General features: G+C 46.0%; 1 protein-coding gene across 3 annotated transcripts in view; it reads right to left on the reverse strand.

Annotated features, from left to right (window-relative positions):
• Positions 1-16,314, reverse strand: part of MTRF1 (mitochondrial translation release factor 1) — a 676,299-nt gene that overhangs the window by 296,763 nt on the left and 363,222 nt on the right. For all 3 annotated transcript variants that reach the window (XM_069640531.1, XM_069640529.1, XM_069640530.1), the window contains one exon: positions 2,637-2,754. In XM_069640531.1, coding sequence (XP_069496632.1) covers positions 2,637-2,754 — 118 coding nt within the window. The remainder of the gene's footprint in view (positions 1-2,636; positions 2,755-16,314) is intronic.

The raw sequence follows: 16,314 nt of genomic DNA on the forward strand, positions 1-16,314 counted from the left end.
GGGGCTCCTTGGTTTTTCCTGCACATGGGGGCTTCTCTGTCTGTCCCCTGTTCTTCTGTTACTCCTCCACAACAGGGTTTCCTTTGATTTCTATCCACACACTGGGGCTTCTCTCCTTTCTGTTTCTTTCCCCAATCTGGGACTTCTATATTTGGCCCCCACACCGGGCCTTCTTTTGGTTTCCCCTCCCACTCTGGGGCTTCTCCTTCTCACTCCCCACTCTCGGGTGCTCGCAGTTTCTCCCCTCTGGGGCTCTTCTTTGTACTCCACACTGGGGTATTCTCAATCTCTCCCCACTCCAGGGCTCTTACCCTTCATTCACTCCACTCTGGGGTGTTTTCAGTCTGTGTGCTCCAGGTGTCTTCCCTTTCTCACTCCCCTTCGCTGGGACTTGCTTCCTTTTTTTCCCATCTGGGTTCTCTCCCCTCTTTCTCTCCACTTTGGGGCTCCTTCCTCTGGCATTGCCGCCTGCCTCCCATTCCTCGGAAGCCACCACCTACCTGTATTTGATGAGTGGTGCCTCCAGGGAGGGCCATGCCTCTTGTCTCGCTGAGGAGCACCTTACATGATTCCACAACTGGATTCCGCGACATTGGGCATGTCCTCCTGCTTCCCACTGGCTTGGTGTGGAACTTGTGGGCAGTTCCTCCACCTCTGAGGGACTTGGTTCTCGCTAAGGCTGCCACACCCAACGTCTCCGGTTTCTCACACGCAAGTTGCATTGCTCTCTTCTAGTGTGGCCCTCCGCATGCGACACTGCATCTGGTGTTCTCCCTCTCCGAGCGGCTCGCTCTCTTCTCCTCAATGTGCGCTGCAGAGTAATTAAAGCCTGTGCTCTATGTGGATACTACTCCCCAATTGGTTCCTTGCTTGACGTGACTTTAAGAGGCTACTTTTTCCATCGCTCTGCTGTTTTCTCTAAAGAGGAAGAAATTAGGTTTAGTCAGAAGCTGAGCCAGTCATTGTTAAAGTGTTCTCACTCATCTTAGTTTCTGCTTACCCCATAAAGGTGACAGTCTCTGGGGAAAGGGTATGGTGACTTAAGTCTCTCTCTGAGGTTTCCCTGTCCCCTAAGGTGGAGCCACCCCCAGAGGGATCAAACTTACCCTGTCCCCTAAGGTGTGTTAAGTGTAGCAAGCTCACCTCCCTAGTCCCTTAGTGCTTAGTGTTATTTTTACTTACTTTTGACTGCATATGGTGTGTCCTGGTATAATGAACTAGAGTTTTTTGTACTTACCTCGGGAGGATAGTTTAGGGGCAACATGCTCGTCTTGGAAGCAAGACGACGCTGAGCAAAGCAGGTTCGATCCCTGGGTCCGTGCTTAGAAACCTCTGGGTATTTAGCATGTTATAAATAACCCATTACAAATTACAATTATGTACCACACTTTTGCCTTTTACTTATCCTAACTGTATGTTAACTGTACTATTCAACAATACTCACCCGCCAGCAGGACTGCTTAGCCTTGCAACCTAAAAGAAAGTGGTTAGGTTTAACTCTGATTGAGACAATAACTCTGGTTGAGACAACGCAGTTGCCCCAGGTTGGCTTTTCACAGTCCTTCCCGAGGTAGAGACTTTGATTACCCCTACTAACATTAACTGAATAACCCCTTTTACCAACCATTATCTCGATAAAGATTTGTTGTAATCAAACAAGTTACGTTATAAAATTGTGATTGCTACCAGACTGGCTTCTTGGTGTTAGAATTTCAGACAATGCATAAGAAAAAAGTAGCCATCCTAACTAATGAGGAAACAGACAACTGTAGCGATTCTAGAGGGCCCTTCAGAATCATGGAATGGTCAACGGACCACCAGTACCAGATCGCAGGTTCGGACTGTGAAAGTATTTTGAGAATCTTGCCTGCAGAGATGGAAGTCTCACATGGTTGACAAATATATGCACTATGCAAAGTGCTTTAAAAAAGACCTGCTGTACCTCCTAAACCAGGAGTGGGCCCCAAAGGATAAAGTGATATGCTACCTTTTTACTGCATGACTAAGATGTCAAGCAGCAACATTTGTATATACTAAAACAGTGGCTAGGCCTTGATACTGGTTGCTTTTGTAATACAGGCAGGGGCAGAAGTCACAACTGCATACAGAAACTGTGCTACAGCAAGTAATGAGACTACTCCGGTCATTGGGTTTAGATGGAAAAATAAGTACAGAACAAAGAGCATGGATATTTCTTACTGCGAACAACTGAGAAGTAAACTAGATTCTCGGCCCGTGTGACTAAAATAGGAGAGGCAGCAAATTCCTCGGCAACATACTCAGAAACCAAGATGTGAGATATGTGAAACACGATCCCTACAGCCCTTAAAGTATACTGCCACCGCCACCGTAGCTGTTTCCAATCATCCATACTAAGCAAATATGACAATCACTGTAAAGGCGGTACAGCTAAGAAACTGCCCGGAAGGCAAAGTATATGTAGAGTTTCAATAAAGTTGAACTCGGTTATACTAAGGCAGTCTAAAATACTAGTGTACTCAATGCAAAGCAGTTTTCATCCACTTCATCAACAGAACGAACACTGGCTCTGAACATCATATGTAGGTACAAGGAATGTAGCAATAAATGGAAGAGAACATACATTTTTGTGATGCAATTATTACAGAATGACTTACCAGTAGGAAGGTGGACAATTCGCACAGCACTATCAGTTGTGTTAACATGCTGTCCCCCTGCTCCTTTTGATCTAAAAGTGTCAATGCGCAGGTCCTTCGAGTCCACCTTAATATCTACCTAGGGTAATTGAAAGGGTATTTACTGTCCACATACTGGAAAAGAGAAACAGCCAAGTGGTGTTTGTAAAAAAATAACCTGCTCAAACAGCTGAAACTGTCAGCATAAATGTATTTTGTTTTTAGAATGAGTGTTAACTTAAGTGTCATACTTAAGAAATGCACACAACAGCAAATACTTGTACACTTTATCACATTTAAATAACCTAATATACATATTGCAACTTGCCATCCTCAGTGTGCAGTTAAGTTAGTAGTTAAGTTAGTGTAAATTAACATGAATAAACTACAGTATCAGTAGCTGGAATCCAAATTAAAATGGGCTTATTTCATTAGGTTACCATACATAAAACACCTTGAAAAACAAACGTGCACTCCTTGACTAGAAATTCAAGAATTCTAGGGTTGTCTCTATACAATACAATGTAGAACATTCTGGCAGTTGTATACCTCTGCATAGTGTGGCAAGGTGCTCAATGTATTAAAGACATATCCAAGAGGTTTTTAATTATTATAAAAAATAGTTTTCAAATAGGGGCAGGTTGGCACCTGGTCTAGGTGGGGATCCTATTCACCTTTCCCTCTATCTTTGAGGGAGCTCCACCTCACTAACCCATTCTCCCGACTGCAACAGGACGTTATGCAGTGCCAGTTCACTAGAGCCAGGCTACCCCCACTGTCTGGTCTATCCCTGTCCTAGGGAGGGCCTAAAGGCCATTGCCTTATCTCAGACTCCTGCAGGGACGTCCTAGGTGACATAGCGTGGTAATCTGATTGTCCTGGTGTCTTTTACCTCCAGATGACCATCTCCCAATGTTTTCCTCACTCGCAGGTCTCTCAACCCCCCCTCCCCCCATCTCTCACTCTTCTGGTCTTATCGGTCACTTCACCTTGTCATGTCTGCCCCATCCAGCACCCTTCTAATCGCTATCATCTCAGTACACTCTGCCTACTGGTCTTATCTCTAGCTCTCTACATTCTCCTGTCTCCATCTGCCCACTCCCTCCTGATCATCCTATCTGCATCCCTGCAAATCTTACTGCTCCCAACACTAACCTGCCCCTACTCTCCTTTATCCTCCTTGCTGGTAGTTTCCTCTCCTCTCTCTCTCCTTCTGTCAACTCGCCTTTCCAAAATTATCTCCAACCACTCTTTCACTCACACCCAATTTGTCCCCCTTCCTCACCCCCTCTCTCCCCCCCAACACCTTATCTCATATCTCTATAAACACTCAATAGTCTCCTCCAAGACTCGCTCCTGCTTCTCCACACTCTACTCTGGTATTTTGCTTCCACTTCACCTGCTCTTGGATGTCACCCATACACCTCTCACCATCAACTGACTGCTGGCTTTTTATAGCCCTCCTCTTCCTTCCTAGAAACTTCATTCTGGTTACTCGAGTCAGCTGATTTCTTGAGTCAATCACATCCCCTAATGCTGGAATCCCTGCTGGTTTGAGTGCCTCTGCTACTGCCCCACTGCTCCCCTATAGTCAGTCTGGGGTTTGTGGGATAGGTGTTTGTTCACCTATTCAACTTCTGAAGGGGGAAGCCTAGCCCATTCCCATTTTGGTGACCAGTCCATTCCACCTGTTCCAGGTCTTATTTATTCGGCCGAGATGCATTGTGATACTCACAGTTTTTCTCCAAATGTGCTGCTTCTCAGCAACAGGAATTAATAACCAACACAGGTGCCTGAGGAGTCTGGTGCATTCCGAGTCTTTTGATAGAATGGAAAGACCAGGACAGAGTCAGGAGGTACCAATGTATGTGCGTGGCTCTGTGCATACCAGGGAGCAGGGCCAGTGGCCCTCCTAAACACCCCCACACCTCTGGGACAGGTCTGCCGCTTGCATTGCCCTGGTAGGTTGCCTATCTTAGATCGAGACGTGCCCCTGGCTCCCTTTGACAGGGTCGAATCTACGAGTTGTCACAATAACAAAATTGGGGAGCTTTCTTATATAAAAGTAAATCTATTGTGTGCAATGCTGGGAAGCCGGACACCGTTCTCCCCGCAGGCGACATTAAAGGGGATAGATGATCAATTGAAACACGCCATAAGGGAACACTGGTAGCCGGTAGGGGTGACAACAGTAGGGGATGTGTGGCAAGGAGATGGCAGAATAGAGTTTGATAGCTTAAGCGAGGTCACAGGCCTACATAGCGGGCAGTATATCACGTATGTGAGGTTGATGGCAATGCTAAAAAAGACGTGGTCAGAAGTAGAACTGACCCAGCAGCCAGACAAGGCTATAGAAATGTTCCAAACGGTGTCAGACGGGGGTCATGAGGTCTCCAGAATTTACAAAATACTGATATCTAAAGTGGGAAAGGAGGCGGTTCAGACGAGGCGGGCCTGGGAAGATGAAAGTAGGGAAATAATAAGCGATGGGCTATGGGAAAGGGCGCAGGGGTACCACAAAAAAGTGTCGAGGAACGCCTGATTACAACAGAGTCAATTGTATATTACTCAGAGCATATATGACCCCCAAGAGAATTGCTAAGTTCACAAATGCGGCTACACAGCGATGCCCGAAATGTGGGGTAGAAAATGCCGGGATGGTACACATATTCTTGGCTTGCCCTGAAATTGCAATATACTGGAGGGAAATAGCAGATCGACTGGCTTCCAAAGGGATTGAACTAGTGGTAGACTCTTTGTGGGCATGCATGATGGGGGGGCTTCCCTAGACCGTGCAAACCCAAGCATGTGTGCAAACTCAAAGACCTGGCCTATATTTTAGCAAAAAGAAGGATAGCCATGGGATAGAAAGCTCAGGCGAGACCCAATGTAGATACCTGGTGGAGGGACCTTCTGAAGTGGGCCTAGGCTGGAATGGTGGTCTGGAGGGAGGCAGCATGTAGAGGGGGTGAAGAGGAAACAGAATAGTTGATGGCGTGGCAGCATCTGATTGCATCTCTGATGGGTCCGGGACCCGAAGAATTGGACACGGATAGCTCCCTGGATTATGGAGAAGTGAGACAGTTGTGAACTAGTGGACTGTGTTGGCCTTTTTACACTGTCTTTAAAGAGGGGGGGAGAAAAAGCGGGGTGTTGGGGTTTGAGTAGTTTATGCACCATGTTAAGGTGCCATGTTTGTTTGTTATGAAACTAATAAAATGTTTACAAAAAAATGTATAGGACATGCCATGAAAAAAATTCACCTGTTGAATCTAGCAGCTATAGTGAAAAACACCACCAGGGGGCTTGACAAAAGCCAGGGACTAAACAGAAGAGGGCTAGAGTGAATTTATGAGGCAAATATTTTTTGCAGTTTGCTGGAAAGCCATGTAGTAGGCGGGTCTGTTTGCAGGGGGGCCGTACCAAAGGCAGACTCCAAGCACAGAGGTGGGCAAGAGAGAAACCCTGTGACCATGAACTTATTGATTTCCTGCAGACTGATGAAAGGTTTAAAGTGCATCTTTAAAGACTACCTAGTCTTTGTAGGCCTATCCTGTTGTACAAAGACTTATGACTTACATGTAATGTTTGAATAACTCTCAGAAAGGTGCAAAAACAACCTATGCTTCCTGAGGGTTTTCTTACTCCAACATCCCCAGTGAGTAGGAAAATGGGAAAAGAAGCTACATGTACATACAAAAAATGGCCAGACGTGTATGTTAGAACTGTATTGACTACTTCCGCTTAAATGAAGAGTGGATATCAAACGATATATGACTGCTACCTGTCATTCTGTGGCAAAGCAAGTAACAGTCACTTGTTCTCAAAATGTTACCCAAAACAAAATGAAAAGATTAAAATGCATGGTGATACCTTTTAAAGGCCACATTACTAATTCAATCACAGAATAGAGTCTATCTAATTTGAAACTTTCAGAAAAAGGCCTCCAACATGTCATTTTTTTTTCTTTTTCCGCATTTTATATAGCACTGCGAACCCTCAGGTATCTGAGCGCTGCTTATTATTACCCACGGTGTGTGGTGCTCATTTATCGACCTCGGAAGGATGAAAGGCTGAGTTTGGCCCTGCCGGGATCCGAACCTGCGTTAGCAGGCTCTGCACGATGTCAAAGCGAGCGCTCTACTCACTGTGCCACTTGACCGACAGCTATTAAAAGGAAGGAAAATGGGCCAAATGTCAAACTAGGTCTAACTTGTTTGGCAGGCACCTCCATGCCCACTTTCTGTTCCACTGCCTTTTGAAATCTTTAATTTGTGGATTAACTAACACTTCCCCTAGTCTTTTCTCTACCCAACCCATACTGAAGGGGGAACCCACCTTGTCCAACTTTTTCCACATGCCATGCTCCGTTTGTATTTCTAAATAAGTGATTTATTTAGATGAGCATTCAAAAAACAGCATTCAAAAAATGACTAACCACATCAGCAATGTTAAGGAACTGATTTTATTTAGTGGCACTCAATTAGCAAAAAATAAATCCATTAAAATATATATTTAAAAAAAGAACAAAAACAAAAAAAAGAACAGTGATCCAACCTAGCTTTGGTCAGTGAATTCTGATTGCATGGCAACTTTACCAACAGAAGAACATCTGTGTAGGTATTGAGATAAATCTGGCAATGTCATTGCTTCCATGGGGGGAACCTTCTCGTATGTGGCCAGGGTGAGAGATGCTCTCTGATCCAAACCCAGGGGAGGGGGTGTGTGGGCGGTTATTTGAGGGAGGATCACGGAAGGGGAGATAACCCTCATGGAGGTAAAGGTGACTTGCCAGGTGGGACATGGCATTCCCCTTTTCCATCTGAGGATATTCCACCCATACCAAATGCCTTTATGGCATATTGTTAGACCTCCCTTCATCCACCTAAGGCAAGTGTTGAAAAACCTTTCACCAGATCTGTATACAAACCATCAAAAACGGACTTGCCTTTGAAAAACACCAAGAATTTTTGTCAAAACTTCATATGCAAGTCAACAAGAATGGACTTCTATTCCTATAAGCACGAGAACACTGGGACGAGAAAGGGGGATGGAGTAATACGGATCACCCAAGCTCAAGACCCTAAGCCACGCTCTAGTTGTTTTGAGCGCTTAACTACATTGGGGAAATGTAAACAGCTGAAGCAGCTGACCAAGCAGAACTACTGGCCGGAGAAGACTGCATCTCTCGGGGAGACAGAGAGAATGAGGGACTAGAAGGCATTCCATGGAGCCAACCGGCTTATCAAGAAGAGAAGGGAAGTGGACCGTAAAGACGAACACGCTGCAGGGACGCCAAAAGCTGAGAGAATACTTCTGTGCGTTTTCAGGTGTTAGGAGGTCGCTCTCACCTTACCGTAGGTCGGGAAGATCCAGTAGGAGCGGCAAAAGAGCAGAGAAGCCGGGAAACAGAAGCAGCGAGCAGAACGCAGACGGCTTGCTGCCGGCTTACGGCGGGAGAGACAAAATACACCAGGAAGAACCGGTGAGTCCACGGAAGGGCGCAAGGTACACCAGGGAGTATAGGTAGACATGCTAAACACTGTTAATGACCAAAACAACCCCTGAAAAAGTATGTGCAAGTGAACATTGCTATAAAAAGAGGGAAAAATCAAAACAAGAGACTTACGGTCGTGTGAGTGTATGCAAGAAGTCCTGGCAGAATAGTATACCAGGCGGATACAATATCCAAAAAAGCACATGTAAGAGACTATCTATATTGGAAGTATGCACAGAGCCCACATACAGAAGCCCTGAGAAGGGAATATCAGAGTTACAAGTAGGTTTAAGGAAGCCCAGGCAGAAGAAAATACCAGGCAATTTCAAATATGTTTAAGGAAGCCCTGGCAGTATACCAGGCAGTTACAAGTTTGTTTAGGAAGATCTGAAGGTGTGTTTGAAGGTGCAAGAAAGTGCATATGTAAAGAAAGCCCGGGTAGGAGAGTATACCAGGCAAATACAAGTTACAAGAGTGTTCATTAAAAAAAAGTCAGGAGAGTATACCAGGTGGATGCTAATTGTGAACATGTGTTTTTTTTAAAAATCCATGAAAGGAAAGAATATCAGGCATTAGGATGAACAAAGTATAAAACAAAATTGATTCAAGAAATCCTAATCAAAGCCCATCAGGAAAAAGCAGAGGAAATAGGAGAAAGGAAACATGGCCGGAGAATACATCAGTCAAATTATTTTGTGCGCAAGTCGTTTTGAAGCTCAAGAGACTGATAATCCTGAATGGAAACCAGAGGGAGGAGAAATCCAGGGAAAGGGAATCACCCTCTAGAGCAAGGAACTATATCCTTTGGAATTTTTTTATGTCGTAGTTTCTCATTTTCTTTTTTAACATTTATTCATCACTCAAGGCCAAAGACATGTTCCCTTTGTACTTTAGAATTGCTTTGTTAGAATGTGAGGGTTAGAATAGTATTTGTGACACAAGACATTTTGTTTTGGACACTCTGACCCCCCAGTCGGTGATCCCCATCTGTTCTGTTCAGGAGCGCCAAAGCTCCATCCATCTCGAAATCAAATCCCAGTATCTTGCCAACCCTACACGTCACCTCCTGCCAGAAATGCTTTAGCTGCGGGAATCCCCACCTAATATGCTCCGTCGTTCCCTACCCCTGCATTGCCGCCAGCATAATGAAGAGTTAGAAGTGTACATTTTAAGGAGCTTCTCCGGCATGTAATGTCACCTATGTAGTTTCATATATTGCAGCTCTCAATGCAGTGCCGAGGTGCATGGGCTGTACCAACCTTTTAGAGCCTGTCCCCATTTCCTGTCTGTGAACACTCTCCCCTGGCTACTCCTCACTTCTAACTTATACCGTCGCCCTTGATATGAAAGGATCCTATAGATGGCTGAAATCAGTCCCATGTTATTCTCACTGAATGATAGCAGCATTTCCCACTCCGTCAGGCTTCTTCCATTATTGTTGGGGTACCAAACCAATGCTTTATCTGCTGGTGGGCATAGAAATCCCCCTTTCCTAGATCATATTCCCTGCAGCACTCCGCGAAGGTCTTAAAACGAACAGCTTCATAGAGATCTCTGATTTCTCTTAACCCAACCCCCGCCACAATCCACCTCATAAACCTATTGTATCCTATCCCTGGCAGGAATGCAGGATTTCTAAACTTAGGGGTCCTTGGCGACGGCCATGGTGTCAACCGGAGCCTCCTATGTAGCCAATCCCAAATCTCTAGAGTGTTTTTTGTGATCAGATTCTCGATAAGACGTCTCGGTCTATCCTTCTTTCTCATCCAGGGCATTTTCCAAAAATATTCTCCCGCCACTGCCTGCTCCATAACAACACAGTGCTTCTTGTAATCTTCCCTCCCAACTCAGCTAGAGCTCTCAGTTGTGCAACCTGGTAATATTTCACCACATCAGGACATCCCCCACCCTAAATCTCCCCCTGCAGTTTACTTCTGAATAAGATTTTCTTCTCTATCCAGGGTTTCTTCCCATTCCAGATGAAGATCATTATGTCCTCCTGCAACTCCCTCATCATCTTCCCCGGTACCCGCAGGGGAATCACGTGAAACAGACATAGCAAACGGGGGGAGGATGTTCATCTTCACAATAGCTATCCTTCCTAGCAACGATACATATAGCCCCTTCCATCGTGCAAGATCTGCTTTAATGTGTGGCGCCAGCGGTGAATCATTTGCCCCAACTATTTGACTTATGGTTGGTGTCACATTGTTTTTTAAAAAAAATATATATAAAATTCATATTAATAGAAAAAACAATTCATTTTCAGTTCAATATAAATTAATTCAAAAACACGAATGGAATAAAAACAATAAAAATTAGAAACCATTCAGAAAAGCGGACTGCAAAAAGAGGGATTATACACCAAATTTCAAATATAAGAACTCTAAATCACATATGACTAGCAATATGTTCAATGGTCCTCCGAATTTCAGTCCTCTTAATTGCAGTTCTTTCAAAAACTCAATAGCTGTCATTCGCATATGTGTAAGAAGTCCAGAATGTATCATAAGCCATAAAAATTCAGGAGAGGGCTCTCGATATTCAATCAATGCTGACTTAAAATGCTTGGATCTTTGATCTACTAGAGCCGAGCACTCAAACATTAGATGCCGTAAAGACTCTTTCTGCTCCCGCTGCTTGCAAAAACGACACACATTTTCAGACGATTTTATCAACCTGCACTTGGCTTGTGTTTCTCTGGTGTACCATAAATTAAAACGCAATCTCATGAAGTCACGTCTATGTAATTCAGAAGGTGCTTGCACTATATATCGCTCAGGGTTGCTATATCTCTTTCGACTGAAATGATTCTCATGAAAATCACAATACTTCTCACATTTGGGTCGCGTTTGGATCCAGTCACCCTGAAAGAGTTTAGTTTTTATTCTCATCGAATCACATTGATTCCAGGTATCTAAACGGCCCCTTCGCTGATTTGAATGGGCGTATTGGCTGCTAATCGCTCACGTTCTTCTTTCCCCACTGACAAGTTAAGTATCTTGGATTTGGAGTAATTCCCTTGAATCCAGACACTGCAGAGTAGGCCCTTATTTCACCCATTAACGCTGGCAGTGATAGTTCTGGCTTGATAACGATGAAAACCACATCATCGGCAAACAAACCGACTTTGTGGTGCGAGTTTGCTCACCTGACCCCATGCACATCCCGATTTTCCCTTATGCGCTGCACAAATGGTTACATCACCAACACAAAGTGTAGGGGAGAGACCAAGCAACTCTGTTTAGTTCCTCGGCCAATTGAAAGCTGGTTTGTCAACACTCCATTCACCCTAACCCTTGCCTTGGGAGCCTGGTAATTTGCCTGGACCACCCTCAAAATGTTTGGTCCCATACCCCACTTTACCCAGTGTTTGACTCATAAAGGCCCAATCAAACGCATTTTTGGCATTAAGCATTAATAGACAAGTAGGTGCTGAACCACACCCCCCCCTTTGTGGCATTATCAATCATGTGCAGGACCCTTCTTATTTTATCAAATGTGTTCCCCCCCTTGATGAAAGCAGACTGATCTTGCGCGATTAGGGACGGCAGCATTCCCTCCAGCCTAGCCGATATGACCCTTGTATATCGTTTGGCATCTATATTGATGTGTGCTATCAGCCTGTACGAGGAGCTCAGGTGTGGGTTTTTCCCCGGCTTCAGGATGAGGGTGATATGTGCCATTTCCATAGAGGGTGATATCTTACCCCTCTCACGGAATTCATTAAATACCTCCACCAGCCCTTTGGACAACTGCCGGCTGAATGATGGGTAAAAAGCCGCTGTAAGCCCGCCTTTTCCCAGGCTTTTATGCAGTTTCATTCTTGCTATGGCATGCTGCACCTCCTCCCATGTTATCTCCTCCAACTGCTCCCTTTGAGCAGTATTCAGTCGTGGACCCGACCACCCTGCCAGATAGGCCCACTGCCACTCAGTGTCACTTGGTACTTCCTTAGATAGAGTGGCAAAAAACTCTTGCATGACCATTCTTTTACCCCTTCTGTCCCCAAAGTCTGCCCCCTTTCTCCACCAGATCGGCTATAACGGCCCTCTGTTCTTTGGTCCTCGCTAGCGCTGTCCCGACCTAATTCCCATGTTCATAAAAGGTCTGTCTACACTTCAGTGGGATACTCTCTACTGACCTCCCGATTAGTTGCTTAAGTTGTCCCCTCGCATGAGCCGGCTGCCTAGTGACCCCATTAGACCCTTTCACCTTATGAGCTGCCTCCAGCCTCTGTATCTCCTTTTCTAGGTCCACTTCTGCCTCTCGTCTAGCTTCCCTGAGTCCTTTCGATGCTTCTATCAAGAAGCTCTTGATCCTGCTCTTGAATTCATCCCATTCCTCACCTATGGCCCCCTTTTCTTCCCCATCTTACTCCACGTACCTGCCTATTTCAGCTTCCACCTATGCCCGTATCCCTATGCCCCCGAGGAAATATTCTTCAAGCCTCCACCCCTTGTGCCCTCTCTGCAAGCCTCCTCCTTCCCACTCCAGTGTAACCGGTGCATGATCCGATGCTGTCCTGCTCCCTATATGGAGTAATCCCTATCCCGCGGATGGTGTATGCGCCAAGTATCCCTGATACCCACTTCCTCAATTCTCCCTCTTAGTTGTTTGGACATTGTTCCTGTTGTGTGTCCCTTCACCCCACTCGACTGATCCTTACTCGGGTCCATTGCCAGGTTATAATCCCCTTCCATCACCAGTTCGCACTCTCCAAACCTGCCCAACTCTGCCAGGCAACTCTCCAGAAATCTTTCCTGCGCCCGATTAGGTGCATATACCGAGACCCACGTGTACATTTGAACTCCCAGCTTCCCCTTTACCATCACAAATCTGCCCTCAGGATCCTTCTTCTGTGAGCCTTTCCAGCTTTACTGACCTGTGAAATACGATACCCACCCCCACCCTCTTGTACCCTGTGACAGCCTGATATTGCATTGGTTATTCCTATTATGTAGACGCCCCACATCAGCTGTGTTTTCTGCAGACAGACTATCCCTGCTCCACTTTTCCTAATATCCTGTAGCACCGTCACTCTCTTACTCGGGCTGTTCAGTCCCCCTACACTTCGCAATTCTAACCTTTACATTGCTCTTTGATCCTGTATAGTCCTTCCCGACTCCCTGGATGCACTCCCATCCCAGACCAAGCCCCTTTTGTCACTCTTCGAGATTCTGCCCCCTACACTAGTACCAGATAACTGAAGCACAACTGTCCCTGGATCTACCATCCAGGTTCTCGACATGACCCCCATACACAAACATCAGGCAGCGCCCGCCTCCCCCTGCTCACCATTGTCCGTGCCCATACCCTGCATCAATTTCCTCTCTCCCTAATGACGAGGCTTGTGATAAAACCAGATCTTGACATCGCCTGGATCACAGGAAGTGATGTCATTTGACCCCACCCCAAAGTGACATCACAGGAAGTGATGGAACACAACCTTTCACCCCTTGACAAAACAGGAAGTGGAATCACAGAACATTGTTCCCAAGTACATTACGAAAAATATGGTTACAATACCCCTATAATGTGATATACATTTCATACAAGAATGGATCGCCATGTGTTTCGTTAAGATCAGTGTGTATAGGCCCATATTATTAAATTACTGTGAATGCAAGCAGACGTCCATGGCCAAATGATAATGGTGTGTTATTATATAGCACTTACGCTTAAGAGCTTTATATAGAACAAATATACATACAATATCACCCAACCTGTGTTGGTACTCATTTATCAACCTGGAGTGTGCTCGAAATGAACCTTTAATGAGTTTAGCAATTATTGTATAGAATTCCAGAAAGACAAATTATTTGCTATTCCTATTCTTTCTTATTTAGGGTCACTGAGTGTTAGACTTCTGGAACCCCTGCTCTTTTTTTTTTAATTTCTTCTTTTTGAGAGGCCTGAACAAGAAAGCCAGACACTCCAGAAGCAAAGAACCACATGATGCTGGCCACAGCCCAAGACCATGCATTAAAAAAAAAAACATTTTTCTTTATTTTTTTAGGGGTAGCAAGGGAGACCTCAGGGGTTGCGCCACCTGGTAACCCTTAAATAACGTCCCTGTTTGCACTTCTCCTCCAAGGCTTGAATCCTCTCTTCTGCGCCTTGCGCCTGTTGCACCAGTTCAGGTAGTTTTTCAACCAGTCCCGTGATATGGCCCTCCACTTCCATCACTCGGTCTCCCAGCGCATCAATGTCTATTCAATTCGCTGAGTATGCCTGTGAAAGTTCTTCTGAGAGTTCTTCCTTAATATTGACTGCCTCTGTGTTTACCGTCTGTGATTTCCCCTTTAAATTTGGCCAGGGCCGTGTGTAGGTCCTCCTTGGTAAATGCCATCTCTTCTCCGCCCAATACTTCCTGGGTCCCAAATTGGAGCGTGGGTTGCGTATGACTTCGCTAATGTTTCTCCTGTTCCTGCTCCCCAGAGATGGTGAACTTATTTGGTCCCATCTACATCTTGTGCCCTGCCTCCGCAAATAGGCTCTCCTCCCGGCCTCTCCCTTCCGAGGCCTCCTCCCCTTGAAAAGGTCTCCTCTGCATCTCGGGGACTACTCATCCACTGTTCTTCTCGGAGGGGGGGGGGGGGCGGGGAGGGGGCGGCCTCCAATTTGCTCCTCCTGGGATCCGGGCTGTCTAGCTTCACTCCAGGTGTGGACGCTTCTCTTCTTATCTGGTGCTTATTGTTCCCCCATCGCAGTCCTTATGGGTGGGTATACAACACAACTGGTCCCTCCTCTCGGGCCTAAGGTGAGCTCTGCGCCTGGGTCTACCTCTGTCGTCCTTTGACAACCAGCTACGTCACTGCTGTCACTTGGAAGTCCCAATTCATGCACCCCTTCTGGGTGGTCTTTCTGGTGCTCCAGGTGGTACAGGCATTCTGAAGGAAATGCAATAAAGGTCTCCTTTTTATCTCTGACAATCCCCAGCCAAGGCAGTGCTGTCACGCCCCCATCCATGCTCCCCTCTGACACACCCCAAAAGTCCCATCACCCAGACCGAAAGAGAACGTCGGAGAACCGACAATGCATGCTTCTATTGTGGCCTCAATGGTCATTTTGTCAAAGAGTGCCCACAGCGCCCGAAGAATAAGACTTCGGGTTTTCAGAAAGCTCGTCCTTGAGTACGGGGGACAAGAGGAGCTTGATTCACAACCCCGGGGTTCCATCCTTCGGCCCAGTAAGACCGGTAGTCGTTCAGGCAGTGCTTCACCCTGCTGGAGAATGTTCACACACAGTCCATATTGTCTATGGGCTACCGGTTGCTTCATTAATATTTCTTTAGCCAAAGCAATGAACCTTCCACTGGTGACCAAGACACATCCCGAGCCTGTCCAGACTGTGGACGGGTCCTCTCTCATTTCCAGTCCGATCAAACAACAGACCGCTCAGATGGACGTGATCATCCAGGGCAATCATAAAGAACAGCTGTCCTTCGACTAGATATCAACCCCACAGTTCGGGATAATCCTTGGCCTTCCCTGGTTGAAGAGGCATAACCCACTCATCGATTGGGGTACGGGTCAGGTGTCCTTTGAATCAGAAGTTTGCCAACACTTTTGTTTTTGGAAGACGAAGACATTAAGAACCCGGCAAGGGCACTTGGGGGGCTACACTTGGTCCCTGTAGTGGAGGGTGGTCCTCCCGAAATAACGCATACGGTGCGAGCCGGTATGTCGGGAGTACCCCCAGAGTACCATGATTTTCATTCGGTTTTTGATAAAGCATCTGCCGAGGTGTTGCCCCCTCACAGGCCATATGATTGTCCCATTGATTTGATCAATGGGGCATCGCTTCCCTAGGGACGCATTTATTCATTATCACCATCAGAAGAAACGTCCCTGAAGGAATACATTCACCACGCTCTACACTTAGGTCATATCAAGCCGCCTTCTTCACCTGTGGCCAGTCCAGTTTTCTTTGTACCGAAAAAGGAAGGAGATCTCTGCCCTTGTGTTGACTAAAGGCGTCTGAATGCGATCACCATAAAAAACCGCTACCCCATCCTGCTCATATCTACCCTGATAGACAAACTGACCAATGATTCAATATATACTAAGTTGGACCTCCGGGGAGCATACAATCTAGTTCATATGCGCTCTGGAGACGAGTGGAAAACAGCTTTCTGCTCCCGCCAGGGGTTATATGAGT

The sequence above is a fragment of the Ambystoma mexicanum genome, chromosome 7q, assembly GCF_040938575.1.
Source record: "Ambystoma mexicanum isolate Mex_15411 chromosome 7q, UKY_AmexF1_1, whole genome shotgun sequence".
Lineage (NCBI taxonomy): Eukaryota > Metazoa > Chordata > Amphibia > Caudata > Ambystomatidae > Ambystoma > Ambystoma mexicanum.